We start from the raw sequence: 24841 nt of genomic DNA on the forward strand, positions 1-24841 counted from the left end.
CGGAGGTCCCTTACAACCTCAAACATCCTGTAATCCTGTGATTCCTGTGATCCTGTTGCTGACACAGACACATGCACTAGTGTCAGCTGCACAAAGATGTCTTCTAAAAAACTGTATAATACGGTGATTACATTACCAGATCTCTTGATTTCATATCTGCCTGAATTGTCTTATGCAATCTCTGTTGTCAGCAAATGACAGTGGCATCACTGAAAATCAAAACTGATTTGTAGAGTGTGTTATCAGCTGGGGTCTATGACACATAGATCTACGCTCAACTTCTTGAGCAATCAATAAACAAAAATTGTCTAAATTCCAAGCTGCTATGATTAAGCAAATAGTATTCACTAGATAAACTGTGAATATACCAAACATGCAATATGGTGTTTGCAAACACAGGGGTTCCAATAACTGGAGCTGACTACAGATTCTTCAGCTGTATTGTAATAATACTGCTCAAGTAGCACCTGTAGCAGTTCAATCCTACCATACGGAGAAATCTGTCAGTGGTCAGCACTCAGGAGTAATCTATTTTCTTTCCTACTTTTCTCTCTTTCCAAATAGTACTTCACTAGTCATTTTTTTCCACTTTTTAATTTTTTTTACCTTATTTATTCCACAGTACTGTTCTGAGATTTACTTATTTGTTTGAAAAATGCTTGGACATCCATGACCTAAGGATGGCCTGAGTAGCAAGTATTAAAATTTTAAAAGACAGAGACACAATCTGGGAGAAGTTACATGGCTTAAGAGCAGGCATCTAAAATATCTCGTTATTACCAGAAATTTGGAGTATAATACACTACTCAATTTTAAAGAGATACTCTTGAAAGTCAGCAGTTTTCTGGGATATACTGTGAAAGTGCACACCAGCTGTAGTGCCAAGACTTCCTAAGTAATCACACTGTCATTATTAAATAATAAAATAAGCTGCCAAACAGAACTCTTATCAACAGGTTAAATTTCATCTTTACAAGAATTTTCATAGTCTGAACGCATTAAACTGAAAGAATAGGGAATAAATAGTAACAGTCAAACCTAGAACACAGATTCCTTAGAGAAAAAGAGGAAGGAAAAGTAACTGGCAGAACCATATTTTCTGATAACAGATCAAAGTGTGATCCTTCTTAAAAGTTGTTGTTTTTCTGTGTCTGAATTTATCTCATTATTTCTATTACCATGGTTTGGGGTTTTTTTACATCATCCAAACCACTATCTGTTCCAAGTTTCTGTGATCCACAACTGATGACAGGTGACCATATAATCCTCCATACTGATCTCCCTTATTGGCATTAAACTAGCATATATGTGCAACATATAAGTTACTTCACCCAGACATACATAAGCTCATACTTAATTTAGGCTATTAAGGTTAGTAAATCACTGACTTCGTTAAATAATCCCCTTAATTCATGCAGTGGATTAATACGGTAATTACTCTAATGATATTTGATAACAGTGGTGCTATAAAAGTTAAGGAACTTGCTAAACAGTGATAAATTAAACAAACAGCCTTCATTCCTTCTGACATTCTTAGAAGGAAAAGAGAAATATGCCTTATGCAATTGGGAAATGAAAACCGATAAATGATACCAAAGAGTTGCTCCTGTACACTCAAATTGAGGAATATAACACTTCTGAGAAATCAGTCACAGCTCATTAGTTTTTATGTTACACACACTTTTAGATATGCAAAACCATTTCATCCAGCTTTCTATCTATCACACTGGAGGTACCAGTGATTAGTATAGATCACTGGATGCAGTGTCTTCCACTCCAATACGCTGTTTTCAGTCTCTAAAAGCCTTTCCAGTTAAGAGTTTCCAGTCTTCACAGCTAGTCACATGCATATACTCACTGCAAAGTTTGTGGAAGATCTTTTTGACCTTTTTTTTTCAGGCTCAAGGGTAGTAAAAATACCCACTAACTTCTCCAGTATGTGACTGATTTGTATATAAGCTTGTTACCACAACTTCATGCCCTGGCAAAAACAAATGCTGGAAAATTTCATTGTGAAATATTATTGAAAGTAAAAAAGAAAACATAAAATATTGTATTTAGATGAAATGCTGCTCTTGACTGTTATTGGATAAGATTTCTGTATGAGTATTATTTCTTTAAATTCCTCAATATTCTTATCAGTTCATGGTAAACTTAGTCCAGAGTGTGGATTTTGTTAATAGACAATACTAGACACTTCATAGAAAGTTCATAGAACTCTTTAATGAACAATGAAAGACTTTTCCATCATTAATCAGTTTTATAACTTAGGGCCCTATTGGGTGGTACGGCCTCCAAAAGAGAGCTTAGTCTGTGTTAATCCAGATGTTTGGGTCTGTTTCTAGTTTTGACACGCACTGTTATTTTGGATAAGCCCTTAAATCACTCTCTGTAGGCACATCTAAAATTTTTGACATTATTATTTATCTTTCATTATGTTAAGACATAAATACTGTTTGTGAAATGTTTCGGGAGCTGAAGTTAGAATGTATTTTTTTATGAAAATATTAGGCTTTATTCATCCAGAATTAAGAGAGTCCATAACTAATGTAGATGGCCAACAAATACGGTATAGAACTTCAGAGTTCCAAGGTTTTTATTCTGCAAGGAAGGAGTGTTGTTTGATACCCGACTGTACAGATGCAGTTTGTTTCTATAAGGTCTGTGATTTGGAAACAGTCTATAATTTCCAGAGTTCATTTATGGACTGTCTTATGAAAGAAACAGATGTCTTGCAGTTGAGAACCAAGATAAGATCTTGCCTTTCATTCCTAGCAAGGTGAGTTTAATGTCAAGCATTAGTAAAAGAGAAGAACTGACCAAACAAAGGGCAAATAGCCCCAGAATGAAAATATACTTTGAAGGTAAAAACTAGTATAGCAGCAACAGACTTCAGCTAAGGAATGGAGAAAATAATGAAGATGATTGGCTGCACCTCTAAGATATGTTATCCTGAAGTGGATATTTGACAGAAGCTATTATGAAAAGTTTGAAGTATAGGGAACAGAAGCTACAAATGGAAACAACAGTGGAATTCAGTCATGACTTTGAAGATATAAAAGAGGAAAAGAAACAGAAGTTGCATGGCTTTGCAGAAACCTGCTTAAGATGAAGGTCTGAAGGGGAGAACAATGGAAAAGGAAAATGATCTGTGAAATCCTGTAGCAGCAAACAAGTTAATGGAGAAAAACACGTATTTTGCTGTTTCGCTAGATAATGACAAGGAAAAAAAGCTGGGAAATCAGTCTTACTAAAGATGAATAAATGATGGTTCAGGGACTGGAGTCCAAAAAGAAACAAAGATGACATAGAAAAGATTGTTGCCAGTTCTAAAAACCAGAGGAATACACTGCTTGCTGGAAGCAAATTTACAGGGTTTGAGGATCTTGATGGGAGAGGTACATTCACCACCTGCTCTTTATGTTAAAAGAACTACTACTGCTGAAATTGTTGCTTAAGTGGATCAGGATATCTCTAAGAGCCTGAAGAAGATGTTCAAAGAAAGGTAAGTAAAATTCTTTAGGTCTTAAAATAAAAAGTCAAGGTAAAACAAGACAATGAAGATCAACAGATGACTCACAAACTAATGATATAAAGACAGGTTTGGGAACTTGGCATGCGCTCATGAAAAATGGATTCTTCTTGACAGAGAGACTGTGGATATACCATGCCAGCCATACATGGTAAAAAATATTTAAAATAAGAAATGAGGAAGAAATTTATTTGGACTAGTACCATCTCCACAGGCAGTTCTAATGCACAGAAAGCAGAAAACTTGATAAATGGAGATATAGTAATGAATAATACAGGATGTTGAACAGTAAAATGAAAGAAAGCTGTAATATGGATGAGAGCGGTAATCAAGACATGCAGTTAATGTCTTTTATGTTTTCATTTTAAGAAGAGAAATTTTACTGTCAGTGTCCAAGAGTCTAGAAAGACATTATCTGAAATGCTGCATAAAGTTCTTGTTATCCATATTGAAAAAAAAGATTAATTGAAACTGAATAGGTCCAGAGAAAGAAAACCATCATGATTAGGGGAAACAGAAAGAATGTCTTATGTCAGAGAAGAAGTTGAATGTCTGATTGTTGTTTACAGACAGCATGGAGAAAAAAAGGCATATTTAAATAAATGACAGTGATGTCTTTGGGATGCCTGAATATAAACTAATGACTAGATTTAGGATAGAAATTAGAAAACAATTAAGACGGAAGGACTCAGGCTTTAGAACATCCTTCCAGTGTAAGAAGTAATAACTGTAGCTGAACAAGTTTTAATGTAAGATTTAGTCAAAAACCAGCATGACTTACATATTTATGTGAGTGTCTTCTGGCAGGGGGCTGAACTAGATAAACTGAAAGTCCCTTCCTGGGATTGTGGTCTATATGCTGTGTTGACTATTTCTTTTTTTAATACTGGCAAGAAAAAACTGAATTCCTTCTAGAAGAAGGGTATTTCATCACTCTGTATAAAGCCTTCAAATGCTTGCTGAATCTTTTTCTAACTTGTTCTTTACACATTATTCAATACGCTTGTCACTTTCAAGTGTATTTTAGATTATGTAGTTCAGAAAGATTCTCAGTTAATTTACAGAATTAAGGAAAATATATAAGTAGTTCAAATTACTCCTCACGGTGTTTTTTCTTCTGCTGATCAGTATGTTCTTGTAGTTACCAGCTTTGTGAGGTTCTCTCTTCAGTATTCTCCAATCTTACCTAATGAGTGTGATTTTTTTTCTCTGCCTATCTCAGCCACTCAGTATTCTGTATCTTCCCTGAACTATTAATGAATTTATAATCCTGATGGACCCTATGAATCTTTGAAACATCTCACTTAACCTTTTGTCCTGCTCTGAGCTGACCATTATATTCCTTCTCTTTAAATGTATATAGGCCACATTGAAATCAAGAACAGATCCTTCAATGAATATGAGTTATTTCACCCCTTGCTGTGGTCTTTGCTAATTCTAACCAATTGCAGTACCTCACATCTCACTTTTTGACAGCTCAGTTTGCTCAGTATCCCTACAATAAGCATCCAATTAAGGACGTTTGAAGGTCTGAAAAAACTAAAGTCAACTGGGTGCTATGAATCCACCAAAAAGACTGTCAGTGATGGAGGCATATATCTAACTGTTAATTTGCTTATCAGTTTTCTCAGTAATACTAACATTTATGCTTTATTTAGGGCCTAGAAGCCTAGTACACAGAATGCTGTATGGCATTTAGTTGAATTCTACTACTATACAATTTCAAGTTTCATTTTCAAACATAGATTTTGTTTCTGAATTTCCATGTAAACAGATGAAAAATACCATCGAGACTCTTCATCTGGAGCACTCATAAAACACCGTTGAAGGACACTAAAGAATGTGGAGGTTGCTGGAAGAACATCAGGAACAAGGCCAGTATAATCTGATAATCACATGGTTGGTGCATAATATATTAGCCAATATCACAATGTTGTTTTAGGGTTGTAATGATAGTTTATTACATAGAATATAACACTGCTTCAAACAACAGAAACTTATCAGTTATTTCTGAGGACATATAGCTGCCACTGGACTCTTAAAGAGAATTGAAGAGTTCTTCCAGGTTTCCTAGCTGTACTGCAAAGCCCCTTTGCTCCAGATCCCACTTCTACATCCCTGGGTGTGCCTTGGTTTCCTCAGGGAGGCAATCAAGACACATGGGCCACAAGGGAGTTGTGGTAGGCTTTGATTAGGCCCCCAGTCTGGATAACTGAAGTACCACGATCTAGGGTTTCTCACAGCATGTACGTGCCATTTACTCTAGACACAGCTTCCGAGAGTGCAGATTGGCCAAATTCTCATACTCTTACTGAACAATAGCATCTTACTTCTTCAGAGGCATCTCTGACTTGAGTGACAGTAAAGTAAGGTAGTGTGCAGTATTAGGGATTAAAATGTAGCCACAAAACTGAAATATTCTTGGTAATAACAATATACATTAAATATTTTCCATTTCTATATTTAAAATAATTTACTGAAAATTGTAAGCCATACACAATGTATACTACACACAGAGGATATGAAAAGATGCTGTAAACAGATATCCAAAATAATTCTAACAATAGATCGAAAGATCCTGAAACATAATAAATAGTAGTTCTAAGATTGTCTTAATACATCATATTTACAAAAAACAAAGAGAACGTGGATGACCTTTATAATACAGAGGTTGAAAAGAATGCACTGAATTAAAACATATAGTATATGTAAAATGGTTTTAAGAGTAAAGTAAGATGTGCTGCCTTAGAAGTGAATATGGCAAGGGCAGTCAGGAAGTCCACTGACAGAGTCTCCCTCCTCAGTTACTGTGGAATCTGAGCAGTAATATTCTCCTTTTCTAGTATTCTCTGGATAAAAGAGGCAATCTCATTTGGGATATGGATGACCTATATATAGCCTGAAAGATCACTTTACTCACCTACCTATTCTGAATTTGACCTTTAAAAACTGAAATAGCTGGTCGATAATGTTAATCTATATAAAATTAACATAACTACTATTTGCTGCTTTTCATTGTAGTACAGCATATGAATAGTATTTTCTATTTTTCATTTCAAATTAATGATCTCAGTTGTTTTTTTCTGGACAAAGCAGTTATACTTAAAGATAATTCTCAAATTCTTTCTCAAATGTCATGAAATACAGGAACTTAGAACTTAGGCAGGTATTTCAAATTTCAGCCCTATGTTCTAACAAGCACTAGTTGTTTCTCTGTGAAAAAGATGGTTGGAATATTACTGAATATCTTTAAGCAGATAAAATTTCTGAGGAATTCTTTTTTGTTTTTTAAACAAGAAATCACCCTCTTAGAAGAACAGCTTTTATCCTGCACTGGGTCCTACAAAATTTCTAAGTAATTATCTGTATTTTAGCAATGATATAAAACTGTAATTAGTATTTATCTAGGCCTGAGCTGTCTTCGCTTTGGGAGTTCTGCTTGGGTGTGGCATTCAGGAGTTTACTTTGTGATTAATTTTTTTCTGAAGATGTTCTCATCAATGTAATGTTACAGAGCTCTCAAGATCATTATTTCATATCTTTCTTTTCTTTGCTGTTTCCGTTGTCCATGGCACAGAAGAAAATACCTTCTTCATCCTCTCCTGTAGGAAAGGCATTTTCATTTTTAAGAATTTCAGAGGCATTATGTTCAATGCTATTTAAAGAAGTTTCACACTTAAAGAATATTTCAGAATGACAGGTCTCTGCTGGATCTGTCAACAAGGGAGACAATTTTTCTTCAACAATATGAATTAGACTTATTCTTAAGCTTTGGCATATTTTTTGTTTTGTATCTGGTAGCTCACTATTTGTGCCTACTGCTACATCACTGAGTGTATGTTTGGATACGCTATTTTGACAATTGCTGATCTCCACAGGATTTACATTCATATCCTCTGTAACATGTAACTTCCCTAAATTGCTTCTGTCTTTCAGGGTTGAAGATGTAAGAACCCCAAAGTTACTAATGAAATCTAATGTGTTATTAGCATAAAACCTATTAAAAATATTATTGGCAATCTTACTGATACAGTTATTCTTCATAGTCACATGATTATTTTCATCTTTTAATAAATCTTTGCCTGACCATGGTAAATGTTGATTCTTCTTGGCCAATGAACACAGACCTAGCTGGTTCTCAAGGTCAGACGCCTTTTGGTAGGCATATCCTCTCTGTTCCTCATTAATTGGTGTTACTATTGCCATCAGTATTGGACAATGTTGGCCACATATAGCATGGAGCTTATCCAAAGAATCTTCTTCCTGAAGAGCACTGCTGTTAGCATTACTGACATCAGTTGGCTGAGACTGTATGGGTTCATCATTTAAAGGCTGTTTTAATGGATGCACCTTGTTATCAGGCAATCTAAATTCTACGGATGTTAAGGGTGGAAAACTGTTATTAGCCTCTGTGGAAAGACATTTAGAAGTAGAACATACCATTACTGATGGGTTGATCTTTTCTTTGTTTCGTACAGGAAGAGAGGTGATTTTACAACTGAGGCTAGGTTTGTTTTTTGTACTCAAGTCATCTAGAAAAGGGTCTGAATCACTATTATGAGGTATATTGAAGTAGTTACAAACATTTTCAGAGGGTTTAGCCATATCTTCAAGTTCTGAAGAAGAGATTTCTTTGAGGGCTGGATATTGAGTCAGATTACCGAAGTGCGAGTATGGAGCGTCTTCGCTATTAGTATCAAGCATTGTGTCTGTTGATGTTGTATCCAAATTACCATACATTCCAATCCTTTCAGGTGGTGACCTTCTGATCAAATGATTTTCTTTAAGAAGCCATTTGCCTTTATCAATCAATATTCCTTCATCTACATTAGCATGTATACTAGGTTGACAACATTGCTTTGGAGACTCCCCTGAACAGTCATTAGTATAAGTTGTCTCTTCTCCATTAAAAGTAGGTTGAGGTGCTGGTAAAGAAATATTTTCTCTTCTCCACGTAATGTCATCTTTGTTTATGTTTTCTGGAAATTCTTGTGATGGCAGTGGAAGTAACAATTTCTCTGCGGAACAAGACCTAGGTTCTTGAAAAAAAGAAACTTTTTTTTCCACCACTGTAGAGTGGAATTCTTCAGTATCCTTTTGAAATACTTTGGACACATAAGGAACTCCTGTGTGAAAGTTAGGCTTAAATGAAGCTTCTGTCTTACCATAAAGTCGTTCAATAGTCCTTTTTACATAGCCAGTATTATAATGTTTTTCAAGTACCGCTTCCTCGCCACTTTCATTGGTCAAATCACTGGATGCTCTGAAGTTATAATCACTCTCTTCACTATCAGGTCTGTAATCTGACCAGTCTGATGTAGCAGGACTTTTTAAGCATTTTTTTAATTGAGAAACATCTGAACATGTTCTATTCTCCAGCTCTTCCACTTGTAATTTCTGTTCTCCTTCATTCATATCACATTCTGTAATTTGCTTAGATTCATAACAAAAAGATAATGGAGAAGGTGTGGAAAACCTCTCAGAGGTTTCCTCATGAGTTTCTGTGTCTTTCCTTCCTTCCTGTACAGAATCATCCTCATAATCATAATCTGTAGAGATATCAGAAGCTCGTTTAAGTTGGTTATTTGGCTTTTCATCATTACCTGCTGACTTTGGGCCAACTTTCTCATCTTTGCTTTTATTGATATTAACATGTGTGATATCTTTTCCACCCACTACCTCAGAAGAAACCTGATCTAAATTACATTTTTTGTCATTAGAAGTTACACTTGGAACAGTTGAGCTAGGCTCTACTGAAGTTCCTGACTGTTCATTATTAAGTGATGCATCAGTATCTTGAGATTGTTGTAATGAGCTATCAGCCATTTCTTCATTTCTTTCAGGTGGCTTTACAGCTGATGTAAGGCTACAATTATCTGAATTAGTATTGGTATATTTACCATATGGCAGTATTTTGGGAGCACTGAAATCATTTAGATCTGAAGTCTTTGCTGCTATATGAAGCTCTTTCTGTATATCAGAATGGCTTTCTAATTCACCAGCAAATTTTTGAGCTTCTTCAGAATTTATACTGTCCTTTGGAAAACAGGATTCAACTGAGTTTTCATTTGCATGCAAATGTATACCATTATGATTTTCAGATATGGGCATATTTTCATAGCAATGTGTAGAGTCCTGTTTTTTGAGGTCCCTCCCAGACTGTAGTAAGTTATTTTCTGTTGATTGTTCAAAATGTGAGACAGCAGCCTTCAATCCACCAATTTTTTCTATGGCTGTAGTTTGTTTCAGAAATGGTAACTGTGTAAGTATTTCTGAACAGCTACAGGTAGTTTTTTGCATATCATCTTTGATTGTGCCAATCAAACTGTCTCTCAAATTCAGTACAAGTAGCCAAGCTAAGAGGAGATTGGAGGAAGAACCAAAAACTGAAGGAGAAAGATCTGAAAGGCTGCATGCTTTTCCTGTACATCCACTGTGTTCTTTTTGGAGACCAAGCAAAGCTGATTGTAATTCACAGAGCAACGTGCTAGACATGCAGTTAGTCTGAACATCAGTTCCCATTTTCTCATTGACAACTGGGGAATCAACTTGAACAGCAACTTCGGAACTTTTTCTTTGATACAGATTGGTATCTTGCATATCAGCTTCTGACTTCTTTTTATCTTTGTCATGTGTTTCATGAAACATCTGTAGCTCAGTGCCATGATGGAAATCTGACTGTAGTAAATACTTGGCTTCTTCTATTATAGCTGTATTAGCATTAATCGAAGAGTTAGTTTGCTTTCCACATGAATGTTTTGCTGATTCTTCAATAGCTCCCATTTCACAAAGAGGCTTTAATGTTTTTTTGGTTAGATTATGTTCAACCAGGGTATTTTTTCTTGTCATATGCATTTTATTTGTGATAAATTTAGTTTCTTTGCTGATAAAAGCATCAATATTCTCTTTAGGAAAAGGACAGACATTGCTATTCTCTACATTCCCTTCTTTTCTGTTTATAGGGGGTAAGACAGCATTCGGTAACAAGGTTTTCAGCCAAGTTTGAACATAGGTTTCAAGTGAACGCTCAGCAACCTCATCTTGAAAAGCCCCCTGTTTCAGAGGCTCTAGTGTAAGGGCTCTCTCTGACATACTTAACTTACTTGCTGTTTTACTTAAATTCTTCTTAATTCTCTTTTGCTTTTTCTCTTTTTTTGATGACAAATTTTCCAAAATATTATTCTCCTTTTCTTTTTCTAAGTTTTGATCCTTTGGCACTTCTGACAATGGCTTTGATATCTTTGATGGATTAGGTGTCTGTTCAAAAGCATTAGTTGTGAGATGTGTGCCTTCTTTTTCAAAACTCACTGTGTCTTGACCATGTTCAGTTTCAGTCTTTGAATCAACTATCATTAGACTATCTGTGTGCTTTGCAGACAAAACCAAACTATTCTTTTTGCCTGACTTTGATTTTATTTTGGTCAACTGCCTATTAGCTCTTGTTTTCTTATTAGATGATCCATTTTGTTGCTGTTCTACTGAAACCTGGTAATAAAACTCATCTTCAGGACATATGCTTTTGTCTGAATTAACAGATCCATCACTAGCTTTGACAAAAAATGCTATTCCTTTTTTCTGAGGCATTTCAGAATAGTTATCTGTAGCCTGTATTGTGGGATTCTGTGTGTTTTTGCTTGTGATATACATTCCCTGACTTTTAATTATCCCCAAGACTTCTTTATCTTTTTGATTTTCATGTATACCTTGTTCTGGAAAGTTAGACAATGATTTTCTCTTCTTTTTGGTGAGAGAAGATGCAGGCTGGCTTTCTTCAGTGGGATATGTTGCCATAACAGATTCAGTCCTGACACTGATTTGATTCTCACTTTCAGTAACAGTAGGAAAGAATCCAGTTGTTGGATTTATTTTCTCAATGGGAGCTTTACTACATGGAGGTAGCATCATCTTTGTCTGACTATGTCTGGGACAGGCTGAGTGCATTGAATCTTGAGAAAAGCATAATAAATCAGAAGTTTTACATTTTCTTTCTTCATTTTTTGGCTGAAATAATTCTGAATAGCTAGTGAAAGAACTCAGTGATCTTTTTATTTGTTTAAGGTCACACAGCTCATGGATATTGTCTGCAGAAACTGGCCTAGTTCCCTGGTAAATTTTTGATGATGGTATGAAACCACTGATGTTAGCTTTGCAGGTTGATACTAAACTATTATATGTACTTTGTTCTACAACTGATTTCTCTAATATTTTCTGTAACAATTCATCCTCATCAGGCACATCTAATGTCTTCCTATTTGAGGTTTCTATTAAATCATGACTTTTGTGGCTTACTTTAAAAAGCATTTCTTCTTTCTTCATATGGTCTGAAGAAAGCTTTAATAAATCATTGTCACTCATTTCACTAAACTTTGGATTACTAATACTTGATTTTTTGCTGCTTGAACAAGCAACCATACAATACTCAGATTTGCTTTCACCATCCTGTATTTCCTCACTGTACGAAAACTGTCCTATTGTCTTCTCCTGAACCTCCTTCTCAGATACCAAGGTGACGCTTTCAACTACTGCTTTCTTTTGTCTAACACGTCTTGGCCCAGGGGTGGGAGGCCTATAAAAATGAGGTCTTGTTTTATTCTCAGATATATTACTTACATCTAGGTCTGCAGAAGTGTTTGTCTGACAGGCACTGTAATCAGCAGATTTTAAATCAGACTCTGATTCTTTGTCTGACACTTCTGCAGTGAACTGCTGCAGTGAGACTCCCACTTCATTATTGTAGCTCTCCAAAAATGGAGCCTCTTTTGGTTTTATACATGCTGATATAGTTGTGTTAGATAAACAGTCTTCTGCACCTGTTGCAGAATTGCAAATATTAATATTTTTCTCATCAGAAAGGCCAGCACGACTGACAGTGGTTGTCCATTTTATGGTTTCTTCCTCTTTAATTTTGAATCGAACTTTCATTTCTACTGTCATACTGCCATCTTGATTAAGGTGAACAGATTTCTCAATGTCATCTTCATACTGTGCCACAGATAAATCTTCACCACTAAGTGACTGATTTCCTACTACGCCTTTATAAATGTCAGGAGCATAGGAAGAATCTGAATTGTTATCATTTGTGTTGTTATCATTGCTTGACCCTTTATCAGAAGAAACTGAGAATATCTGAGATCTTGAGCTAGAGGCCACTTCAACTCTCACTACCAATAATAACATTGAAAAAACACAAATTCATTCAGCAAAGGTAAAGCAGAGCATTCAAATATCATGCATAAGGATCCAGATGATGACACAGCAAACAGGCAGCAAAGGAAGAGAAAAGAAAGGAGAAAAATTAGTACAAAAGAACCTATCAAAGTTTGTTTATTTTATTCAGAGTATTAGAATAAACAGAACAGTATATCTAATTTTTCTTTTCATTTTAAGAAGTTGTTTAAGAGATATACATAACCATATTTTTATAAAGTATCAACATTGAATTACAGTCCCATTTCATTTTACTTTGCAATAAATAAATACTTTAATGCCAGAGCTATGGTCTCATTTAACACTCCAAAGCCTAAGAAAGTGCTAAATGCTCTCATTTGATACTCAGTAGGGAGCTGAGGTTGCCTTGAACCTGTCAAGAGGTGCACAGGCCCTTGCTGGTTTGGGAGTCAAGCATAAAAACCTGAAAACTTTACGTCTTCTCTATACCTTAGCAGTCACTAATGAATCGATACCTATTTGTACTGACAGTCAGTGCTAAGGTGTGTCAATCAAGGCAAAAATAAATCTCTCTGGGCTTAGTCCAACAATCTTCAGTGTGCAAGTAATCATTACTATGAGTAGTGACACTGACTATTGATATGTGGGGTAATAATAAAGAGTATAGATGCAGGCCCCTGTATTGAATTTCTATGAAGAAATAAACCTTGAAACACTTGAACATCTTATGAAATCTGAATTTAAATCATAAAATTCTGAGATGTATTTTATGACACAGTAATCTAGAGGATGGCCCAAAACTCATTGAAGCCAATGAGAATACTTCCACTGACTTAAATGTTTGGCGGATGGTCCATCATGTGTTTGCATGCATATCAAATACTCCTAAAATATGATTTGATTATTTTGCAACAGCTTTGGCTCTTAAAAAAAATCTCATCTTTCTCTATCAGTTCTCAGTGAAGATGTGAGAGATTAAAAGAGCATGAGGTAAAAATAAAATTTTGCTGTCTTCTAAGAAGTTTTGCATCTCTGAGTGAAACAGTGCATGCACATCCACACAGAGACATTATCCACAACTGCTACTGATACATAAATATATAGGAGCCATCTTTTTATATAAAGGTTTGGAATATGGAAAGGTATTTCATCACATTTAATATTAACTACGTTGCTTGAAGTTAAGCATATGCTTTGCTCAAGTGATTCACATAAGGTTTCATGTCAAGACTTTCATGATTAACATATTACTGTTACAGACAGCTGTTTCAAGAGGAGTGCATTGCAAGTTTCCCGTACATATGCTTTTCCATGAAGTGAATCAGAAATAAAAGTTTGGACTAACTCCTCTAGCAGAGAGGAGACCTTTCATTTCCCAAAATAAAAATCTCACTTTCTCTATCTCCAGGAACTGGAACTGGAACGAAGTCTCTGAAATCTGATAATTCAGGCTTTCACATCATCTATAATGCCTCTTGTACAGTATACTTTGAGTTTCTCCAATTAAAAACACAAACAGGGGTTTTTTGGTCTTTTTTTTTCTGTCTTACAGTAATTGCTGTTCACTATGAGTCAGATGAAGATACTTATCAGATTCTTAGCTTCTCACATTTTATATCATTTTAAGCCTGGATCTCTGACTTAAAGCAAAATTTGGATGAGAATTTTTATTTCTGTAGAATTTTCATTTTCCTCAAAGTGTTCCTATTTATTCTCTCTTCCCCCATTAGTTATGCTCTGCAAACAGCCAGCAAAACAAGCTGCTCAAGGCAAAGAACATGAAGGGTGACAAGAGCGAAAATGAATAGTTTGATGGGGACATAATCAACTGGGAGAGATGAGGAAGAAACTCCTTCAAGTAAATGGAAGCTTATGTCTTGCATAGCAGTGTGCTCCATGACACAGAAAAGATTCTCACAGAAAGTCTTAGTACAGAAATAATTACAGTGTTCCCTGGCTCTTCAGTACAGCATGCAGCTGTATCAAGAGCACAAGGTACCTCTGTATTAAGCAAGTTTCGCCCTGGACAGTACCTCTGCCCCGCAGGATGCTCTAATGTCAGGAGGTCCTATATGACCTAAAGCGCTGCTGCTGCTGCAGCATTTTGTTCTCCTCAACCTCAGGCTAGCATTGCTTTCTCTCCAACAACTCCTCATATTCCTGATCTTCCACTGACCACCTCTCATTCTCACTGATCCTTGTCAGTCACACAACTCCACGAGTAGTCAAAGTGTATATTTGCATATCTTTTCACAAACTTATCTGAAAAACATACATCAGAGCCATGAGGATAGGGTGATGCTCTTTTTAGGCAAGAGCAGATTCAAAAACATGGTGGCTTTGTGAGTGGATGAATGCTGTAACGGTTTTCCTGTTTATGTGGAGCAGTTGCGGGAAAAAATGAAACTCGTGATAATGACAAGTGAAACTTTTATTTGTTAAGGTAAGATCTGAACCCTGCACAAAAGATTTGAACAAGAAATTCAGACAGTTAGGAGCTACATTATTCTCTGAAGTAATCTGTGGGTTCTCTTTTGCCACTGCTGTTATAAACACTGATGCAGAAAAATTAATAACAATCATCATCAAGTGCATCAAAATAAAACATATTTAAAGATTTGCATCCATGTTCTAAATAAGTCAGTTTGAAAGAAAATATGCATACCATCTGAGTTCTTAGCTTAAATTTTAAAAAGAAAATCAACACTTTGATCTTTCTTATGCCTATAGAGGAGTCTGAGCAAAAATAAACAGTTTCAGCTGGCCTTTTTGAGTATCCTTGATCCCAGTAAGATTGTCATGGTTTATGTCTTATGCTGAGAGAGATAAACCAATTAATAAAATACAAATTAATTCAAAGAACTTACTATTTTCACTCTCCGATTTGGCATTTGCTTTTGGGTACACCCGATTTGCAATTCCAAGCAATTTAGCAGGCTGTGAGTACCCAAGAGGATCATAATTGCTTGGTTTAAAAGGCTCTCTCCCCGCTGCGACTACAGCTCCAGAGCACAATATCAGAGCCTGAAGATTAGGAACCTGGAAAGAAAAAGTAACATTAAATTCTCCATCTTAATAACTATGAGTAATAATGTAAGAGATTTATCCCTTTCACACTTTAATATCTTTACTTCTTAGTCTCTACAGTAGTTTGCAGCAGGCTATTAAATATGTATCACAGAGCAGAATTAATTTTTCAGTTCCTGTAAGGCAATTCCTATCTTTGTGAGGGTATGTCTTGTTATATAAATATATTAGAAAAGGATCTTAAGAAACGACACTTGGATCCAGATCACAATTCTCTCATAATTTAAGTGTTTGCATATAAAATTTTGTTTCATCATTGTGCAGTGACCGTGCATAGCCATGAAATAAGAATGTGCGTTTGGAGGTAGGTATATATATGAACAAGCACCTAGAGGAAGAAAAAGGAGACTCAGAATACACTACAGCACTTGCACAGTTGGTCTATTTACATTTACTGCAACAAAGGAATAAAGATAGAATCATAGAACAACTTATGTTGGAAAGGACCCTTTGTTGTCATCCAGTTCAGCCCTCTGCTCAAAGCAGGTCTAACTTTAGATCAAGTTATTAGGGGCCTTGCGTAACACAGTTTTGAATATATGTATGAATTTATGCAAGATATGTTGCAAGATCAGGCTTGCAAAGTGCACTCCTCTGACTTACAGGAGATACAGGCACTTTCCCAACCTAATACAGAAATCACTGTTTCACTACATAATGGGTAAATACGGCAGATTTTCCTTGAGCAGACATTCTGCATGGAATTCTCTTTATAGGTACCTGCTGTCAGGTATAATCACAAGTGCTTCTCCGGGGTTAAACACCACGCAGAATTACAAAACACTGAGTAAGATAAAATTATATAAAACAGTGAACAAGATGAAAATCAGGCTTATTATTGCTGCAACATTTGGGTTTAGAGGCACAGAATTTGGTCCACAATTTAGAAACTGTAAGATATAATAAAGTCTCATAGTTCCCACTCATTAATGGCAAAAAGCCCTGCATTTGCAGAATGATAAAATTTCTACTGCTATTAGATGTTACCTTTAGTATTTTTAAAACACTGAAAAACATAGAAAAAGACTACTCAGGCTAAGGGAAGTTTCTGTGTAAATGGGCAAAAATACATAATTGAGAGCTTGCCTGAAAAAGGCCTGAGTAAGAAAAAGAAAAGTGACTTTTTATGATGACTTGAAATGTGATGTCTTTATTTGCCTCTATCTGGTTCCAAGATTCATGTACAACATCTCCTCCAAACTAGTAGCCTTTCTGAAGGTGAACAAGCATAGAAAGGCAACAGCTGATACTGAGCACAGCAGACCTCACCCCTGGACCAGCTTCCCAGTCTCCTAATGGAGCAAATCACCTTTTTTTATAAAAATAGTCTAGAAAAAAACATGGCAGAATTGTCAATGCTCATCTTTATTCTCACCTTTCTGCCATCAGTGGTGTATAGTTTCACAACTGGATACTGCATTAATTCACTCATATAATCCAGAAAGGCCTCAAAGGTTTGTGTATTTTTCTTTCCCAGAACTATGGTGCGCCTGAGTCTTACATCACCATTTTTGAAAACAAGCAGCTTTTTAGGAGTTGTTACTTTTCTTTCTCTCTGGCCAAAGCCATCTTCATTCTCCTTTGCTAACTGCACGGCTCGACGACGAGCACTGACAGGCCTGCTGATCTGCCAAGGCAGTGGCTTTTTCCTTGCCCGTTCAAGGTTGATGGGTTTCATTTTCCTCTGATGGGAACAAATATAAGATTTTCCATCTTCAAGATCCTCCAGATTGGTGATGATGTGTCTTCCTTTTGGTGTACTAATATTCCTCACCCCAAAAGGTAATGGGACCCGTTTGGATAAACTATCAAGCAAGGCATCAAATGTTTTGTAAGACCGATTATTAACGACCATTTTAATCCCATTAAACTGAGGATCTCCACTTTTGTAGAAACAGATCCGTTTGGCCACAACAGGTTCAGTGACATTGAAATGGCGTGTAGATAAAGTCTGTTCACTCCCAGAGGAGTTTGGTTGATTCACTGAGTAACTGGTTGAAGGCGTTTCGCTCATTTTGACAGCAATCTGGAAGAAAAAGGAGATGGATGCAAAAGTTCTCTCATGGTTGGTAATAATACAGTCTTCATTTTGAAAGGTACAGAAAAAGAATTTATGAGAAAACAACAGCAGCAAATTGTGCCAAAAATCATTTTGGATTTAAATGGGTCCAAGCTGTTATCTCTAAATTCCACAAAGACTCCAGCACTATCGGATTAAGTTAGCAGAGCTCTACTTGCAAATACTCCCAGAACTCTCCAGTGTAATTTCAAATCTCTTATCATTTTGGTACAAGAGACTTTTCTTTAGAAAAAGGTACTTTGTCAGTCCACAATGATAATTAAATGTTGTCTTTCTTGAGGATGATGCTAACGACAGCACTTCATACTTAATATTGGAGAAATATTTATGAGGAGGGAGCAATTTATGCCTAGTCATAAGCCATAATCAGTCCAAAACTAACGAAACTGAAAGACAACACAATTTATTCTGATCCCATATATTAGTTTTATACCAGGAAAAATCCACTGGTTTCAGAAAAAAGGCCTCTGGTTTACTACACTGTACATTTTATCAAAATGAGGCCCAAAACATGTTTTAAAATTACGTTTTAGTGATTGCATTTAGTACTCTGCATCATAAATTGACAGATCATTTGCTTTTTTACTATAAGTTTTTTATTTCATGATATGTAAATCAACCACTTCAATATTTGCATTATACTGAGTGAAAATCTACAGATCAAAGTTGTAGTTTTCTATAATTAAAACATTTAAATACTGGTCATTTAAGCAACAGGTTATTTCTGGCAACTATATGGATAGTCTTCATGCTTGAAAATGGAGCACTCTCACTATACTCTGTGTGAATCTGATCTACATACAAATACTTTAATGCCATCCCTTTACTGAATAAAATTGCTTTATCTTAATAATTGGCTTGCTTTGACTAGAACACAGGCTAGAAATGGCTAGTCAACTAATCAGCCTGAAGGAAGAAGGTTTAGCAAAAGTTATTCTAAAAAGCTGCATAGCAGTCTTGGGAAATACGTTTGTCATCAAAATAATACAAATTAAATTCTTTGACAATGTCACCTTGAGAAAGCTGTGACACTGACTTATGGAACACACTCTCTCTTCTGGTTACTATGCATTTTTTCTTAATGAAGCTGTGGAAAACAATCTTTTGACATATTTCACCCCTACATACATCAGTTTTGAAACTGATAAGAAAATGTTGCCATTTTTCAAGACAGTCAAGGTTCAAATAAAGTCAGATTTGACAGGATTTTCTCTTGTATTCTTACAGCTTTTCCAAAGAAACACTGTTTTCAGCTTGGGTGTTTTGCCTTCACTGTAAGTTAATATCTTTTCTTGATATTCATGTCACTATGAGAATAGCAAGTTATTTTATTTTGAACAATGATTGGAGCAGAGGAAGAAAAGGTACCTTTTAATGTATTGTCTGTGCTACAATTTATACTCACTATAAGTGGTAAAATTGAAAAACAAGCAAACAGATCAGCACCAGAATTATGTATACAAAGATTGATTTTAGGTAATCACGTTTCCATTAAAATTACAAAAAAACCCATGAGTATTCAATTAAGGAATACGCAGGAAGAAATTATCAAGCTCGGCTGCAGCAGGTTAAGCAATCCGGTCCATGATGCCTAGAGAAATTAGTTGGTTTTTGGTGATAGGGAGGAGTGCCACGTCTACTGAAATCTATGAGAAAGATAGGTGCTCATCATTTTTGACACACCTATTCATTAGCTGCCTACATTTTGATTACACCTCTAAATTGACAGGTTGCTAGGCAAGTTAAATTTAAGGACACAATCTGGATCAGCCACTTTACATCTCATGCTTCATTCCGTACATGCTGTTCCTAGAGGAAATCTAAGGGCATTTCTATTGCTAACTGCAACACAAACTTTCCTTGTTTGCAGAACAAACGTTTTTCTCCAATGAGAGCAGCAGTAACAGCAGCAAATTTCTTGAGTGAAATGAATATCCCATTGCTCCACTTAATTGCCTGAGAAAAGTTCAGTTTAGCTAACACAGTCCACTCCAGCATCTCTGGGGAAGGGGTAAAAACCGTTAAATCAACATCTTTAATGGCCAGAGACAGACATGAATGGACTTAGCTCCTCAGCTACTCTGTGCGATAACTTTTCACCCATCATAAGAATGAAGTGGAATTTCATCTAACTGTCCGGTTATTTATTGTTACAAGATCTAAAAAGATGGATTTTCTCATGAAACTACTGATAAAAACAGCTTTTAAATTATACTCTCAGAAGTTTGGATATTTGTACTTCTGTAAAACAGTCAGTTATGTAAGCATCAACATTTTGAAGAGAAATGCAATACATTTTACATGGAGATAATTATTAGACTGAATCTGGATACTGTGGAAGTAGCAGAATTGAAAACAAGCAAAGAGAGAATACTATTATAAAGAAAAGTATCAATTTTCTTATAAATATGAAATAATATGAATTCACAAAAGTAACTAAGAGAAAATCAAGTCTGCTGTAGCAAAATATAAAACGAATGGCATTATATACTTTTGGCAGGGAACCGATCGTTGCAGAGCACGCTATGAATAAATACTTTTTAGTATTAATCAACTTAAAAATGTAACAGTAGGAATTGCTTACACATGTTTCAGATATTTTATAATTGCACCTTACAAATATCAAACATTTCAATGAAAGAATAATCAACATACTGTAGAAGCTACTCTTTCATGCTACAGGTGATTGCATTGTAATAGCTTCAATTCAGCTTAAACACATTATGGATTTTTTAACTTTAATGATTTTCTTCTAAAATTGTTGAGAGATAGTTAACTGATCTTACATAAACCAAAGTGTCATATTTTTGAAATTACAATGTCAAGAATTTGATTCTGCAAGAAAATAAAACACAATTCAGAATTGAATACCCTTGCCTCCTTTCTCACAAAATCACTCATTCAAAGTTTATTTACAAAGCTGCTCAATTTTACAAAGCTACTAAATAGGATAGTTTATTCTAAGCTTTAAGAATATATCTCGTGCCTTGTGGCTGTTAAGTATTGCATATAATTTTGTTTTACTCACCGACAGTCACATCCTATGTAAATAAAGGAGTTGTTAGCTTGTTTTCAGAGATTTATAAATTGTGCGTGTGATTGTCTATGCTATATGAAATGAACATCTTTAGTCTTATTCCAAGGGTGGTTAGCTAGAAAAACGTCATAATCCATTCGCTTAATCTCAGCTAATGTTAATCACCAGACTGGGTTCACCTTAGGCAGCCATTGTTCAGAGCAGAGGGTCTAACATCTCATTCAGCAAGTCCCCCTATATTATTTTTACAGTCTATTTACCTTTTAAATATTTCATTTCTATAATTTTCTTTTTCCTTCAATTCCTCACAAGACTCACAGAACCACGTAAAATAAAAACTGGGGTGGAGAATGTAGGTCATCTAATCTCTTCTTATCGGTGCAGGGTTAGCCTCCAAACTAAATTTTCTAGTGATATAAAATTTAAATGTGTTTAGGGATGGAGCTTCCAGCACTCACCTTCTGAGACCATTTCTTAACTATTTCCTGGTATTAACTCTTGGTTTTGTTCAATCATCTGGTCAAGACCATCCTCCTTGTGCTATAGATTCTCTCTAGATTTTCTCTATTCAAAATTCCCACTGAAAATAATTCCTGTTTCTTTCTCCACAACACTCAATAAAACATGACACAGTCCAGTGAAGTTTGCCATCTGTGAGGCATTCTTCAGTTCAACATATTGCAGAAATGACAATGCAGCTATTGTACCTGTGTGGATGTAATTTACGAAGAGATAGGAGGATTATGTTTTACCATGACTTAATTAAACCACAAAATGTTTTTTTTCTTTTTCCATTGGAAATACCATGTCCCCAGAGGGTAACTGTTCCATCTAATTGCTACCAGATGTATAATCTGACTTGGAGCTTCTTTACTTAATCAGGATTACAGCAAGCTCTCAAAACTAGCCGTGTAAAACAGCAACAAAAACACTGCTCAGTGGACAGTACCACTGCATGTCACAATGGTTTTTTAACTATTTCACTTAGTAGTGAATTTAATGCTTATGGGAGTTTTAAAATGCTGCTTTAATTCCACTTTTGTATCATATATAGGCACGCTATATAATTATATTGCACAGATATTTTGCTACGAACATTGCTTTTTTATATATTAATACAATTATTTAAGTTCTTAATATAATCAGCTAATGTATTGATTATATTCCAGCTAGTATTCTGTTGCTTATACTTATTCCTCTTCTCCAACAGGTTACATTGGCTACCAGTTTAGTAAACATATTTGTCACTATAAACAACATCTGAGCATTTGCAAGTTCCGAATGTTATTCTGATGTCTTTGAATTTAAATGCTTACCTTGGAATTTTTTATAGAGCTAGTTTTCTCTTAAATGCATGATCTAAAATATCATTGCTACCCTCATTAGCTTCCCACTGCATGCTAAGCCACTTTCAATAACCAGCTAACCCATCAGTTGTTTTTGTGCACCACTGGACCCTAGGACCCAACAGGTAATACTTCTGGGGCCTGGTGAAAATAAGCAAATGTTGCCATTTGACAACATGATTGACCTTTAATTCTCTAAGACCTCAGAGAGTCACAAAGCTCCTGTCAGGACATATGTAACTTAAAAGCTTCATTGCATTTCTCCTTGTACTACAAACACTCCACATATTTTATTTCTGAAAAAATAGAAGACATCTTCAATTTTATCGTAAGTATAGCCTTGCATTAATAGGAATTACTCTGAATTCATACTTAAAGCAAACAAGGCAAAAATGTTATCAAAATCCTACAGCAATCAACATCCACACACAAACACTTTTCACTTGGTTTATGTAGGTAGCTTCACTGGCATCCATGGAACTACTGAAATAATGTGATAAGAATTTAGCCCTTAATATTTGGAGATGTGTGAAATATAGAATTAGACCAAAAATTTTAAGAATGAAAAATCAAGCCCCCCAAAAAAATATTACAGTGATTAAAATTGTAATTGCAAGTGGGATTACAATTTTCTGAGTTGCTATCATTCTCACTTTTATATTACCTGCCTGTTTATCTCCAGAACATTTCCCAGCCTCAGCACTGATACTTCCTTTAGCCTGTACTCAGTATCCCCCTTGGTCCCAATTTTTTTACAAGAGTCATGGACTGGTCAACAGCTTGTTTAATGGGCAGGAATACAGTTTGGCTCTTACTATTTAAAAATCATTACACTTCATATATACAGGCTTTGGGGGGATTCTTGACTATTGCAGGCATTATAACTATCCATCCATCCACAAAAATATATATGAATTAACCATATTTCATCTTTTTCATTGTGAAATCTTTCAAGATTTTTTTTTTCTGAGTGTTACATACAGATGGGTTTTAAATAATTCATCTATGGACTAATACAGAAATAAGATTTATGTAAAAATGTAGGGTAGGATGTGTCTCACCTAATTTCAGCCATCTAAAAAGTAGACCTCTAAATCAGCTGTTCAGGCTTGCCCATGGAGAAAGACGCACTGCTTACGTCTGATTTATTCCACCTTTTTTACAACAGGATAAATCAAGTTTTACAAGCATCTGTTTTCCCTCAGTGACTACTCTGGAGCCTAGCCAGCTAACATCTCACCTTTAATTAGCAAAAGTTAGAGGTAATGAATCTCATCTTTACACAAGTGGAACTCAAATAAGGAAATGTAAAAGCAAATAAAGACTTGGAACTGATCTGAAGGGGATATCCCATTCTTCTTTCCTCAAAGTATAATTGATTCTGCGGTGCCTTATCCACACATGACAAACAAAACAGTTTCCTCTTGGTAGCTATTTTTTTAATGATACATTCTCTTGGGCATCTCTTCCCTAAATTAAAACAAGTTTCTTCCATCCTTTTCTGCAGACTACCTTTTCCAGGCCTCTGATCATTCTGACTGGCCTTCTTCTGATTGATCCATATGCTAAAAGGCATTTTAGCTCTGATTTAAGTTGCAATTTACATAAACATACATGTATTTCTGGTGTTATCTAAACAGTTCCTATCTTACTACATAAAATTATTGTGTTACTAGGCACATGCGGCAGTTAGCCACTGACCCTGAGAACACAAGAAAGTGTGAATGAAGAGAAGAAATGCTCATGCATACAGAACTAACATTGAGTACATGAATATTGTTAGTGTATAACTTTCTTTTATTTTAATAATCAGTTTACAAATCCAATAATAAAACTGAGATGTGTTTAAAAAAAAATCTTATTTTAGAACTTTTGGTTTCCTTAGCTCTCTGGTACCTACCCTACGTTAGAAAATGTGTACAGAAGGCTGAGTTCAACCATTTTTATCAGCAATTTAAGCTAACCCAGCTGACTTTGCATTCAGTAGGTAAGGATAGTCCATACAGTTAATAGGGAGGAGGAGTTCATAACTCAAGCTGACCTATTACTCAGCAGAGGTTACAAACAACTGAGGAGCTGGTAACGCTTTCAGTGCACTGCAGCATGTTCTACAGGGATTCTCTGTTTTTAAATTTGAGCCTAGTTCCCTATGAAGCACAATCAGAAAATAAAAGTGATATTGCCATCTTAGAATACTTTAACAGCTTCTGTGCACCCCCTAAGCTGATCTTCTCCATATGCCTTCTTGAGTTACTACACTGATAAGGGAAGCAGTTAATGAATTTTTGAAAGATAAATTCACTGTTTGTATAAGGTAAATTTTGCGATCAACTCCAGGGATCACATCAAAACAGGGCTCATGGAAGTCAATGGAAAATTTCCAACTGACTTCAAAGTTCTTTGGATCAGCCCAGAAAAGTACATCAAAATAATTATTAAAAGTATTTTTATAATTACTCTTTCTTACTTTGACCTTTTATTCCTCCTTTTTTATGGACTTCAGTAACCAAATTGGTTAAACGCTACAAATACCTAAATACAACCCAACTCATTTCACCTTCTTCTATCAGTCTTCGGTGCTTCTCAAGATC

General features: G+C 35.5%; 1 protein-coding gene across 1 annotated transcript in view; it reads right to left on the reverse strand.

Annotated features, from left to right (window-relative positions):
• RP1 (RP1 axonemal microtubule associated) overlaps positions 1 to 17801 on the reverse strand; it is a 179329-nt gene extending 161528 nt beyond the window's left edge. Inside the window, exons 1-2 of the mRNA XM_026097880.2 lie at positions 17163 to 17801; positions 15568 to 15739 (exon numbers count right to left, since the gene is read on the reverse strand). Of these exons, the coding sequence (XP_025953665.2) occupies positions 15568 to 15739; positions 17163 to 17801 (811 nt within the window). The remainder of the gene's footprint in view (positions 1 to 15567; positions 15740 to 17162) is intronic.
• Positions 17802 to 24841: the final 7040 nt, after the last annotated feature.

Source organism: Dromaius novaehollandiae, chromosome 2 (genome assembly GCF_036370855.1).
Source record: "Dromaius novaehollandiae isolate bDroNov1 chromosome 2, bDroNov1.hap1, whole genome shotgun sequence".
Classification (NCBI taxonomy): domain Eukaryota; kingdom Metazoa; phylum Chordata; class Aves; order Casuariiformes; family Dromaiidae; genus Dromaius; species Dromaius novaehollandiae.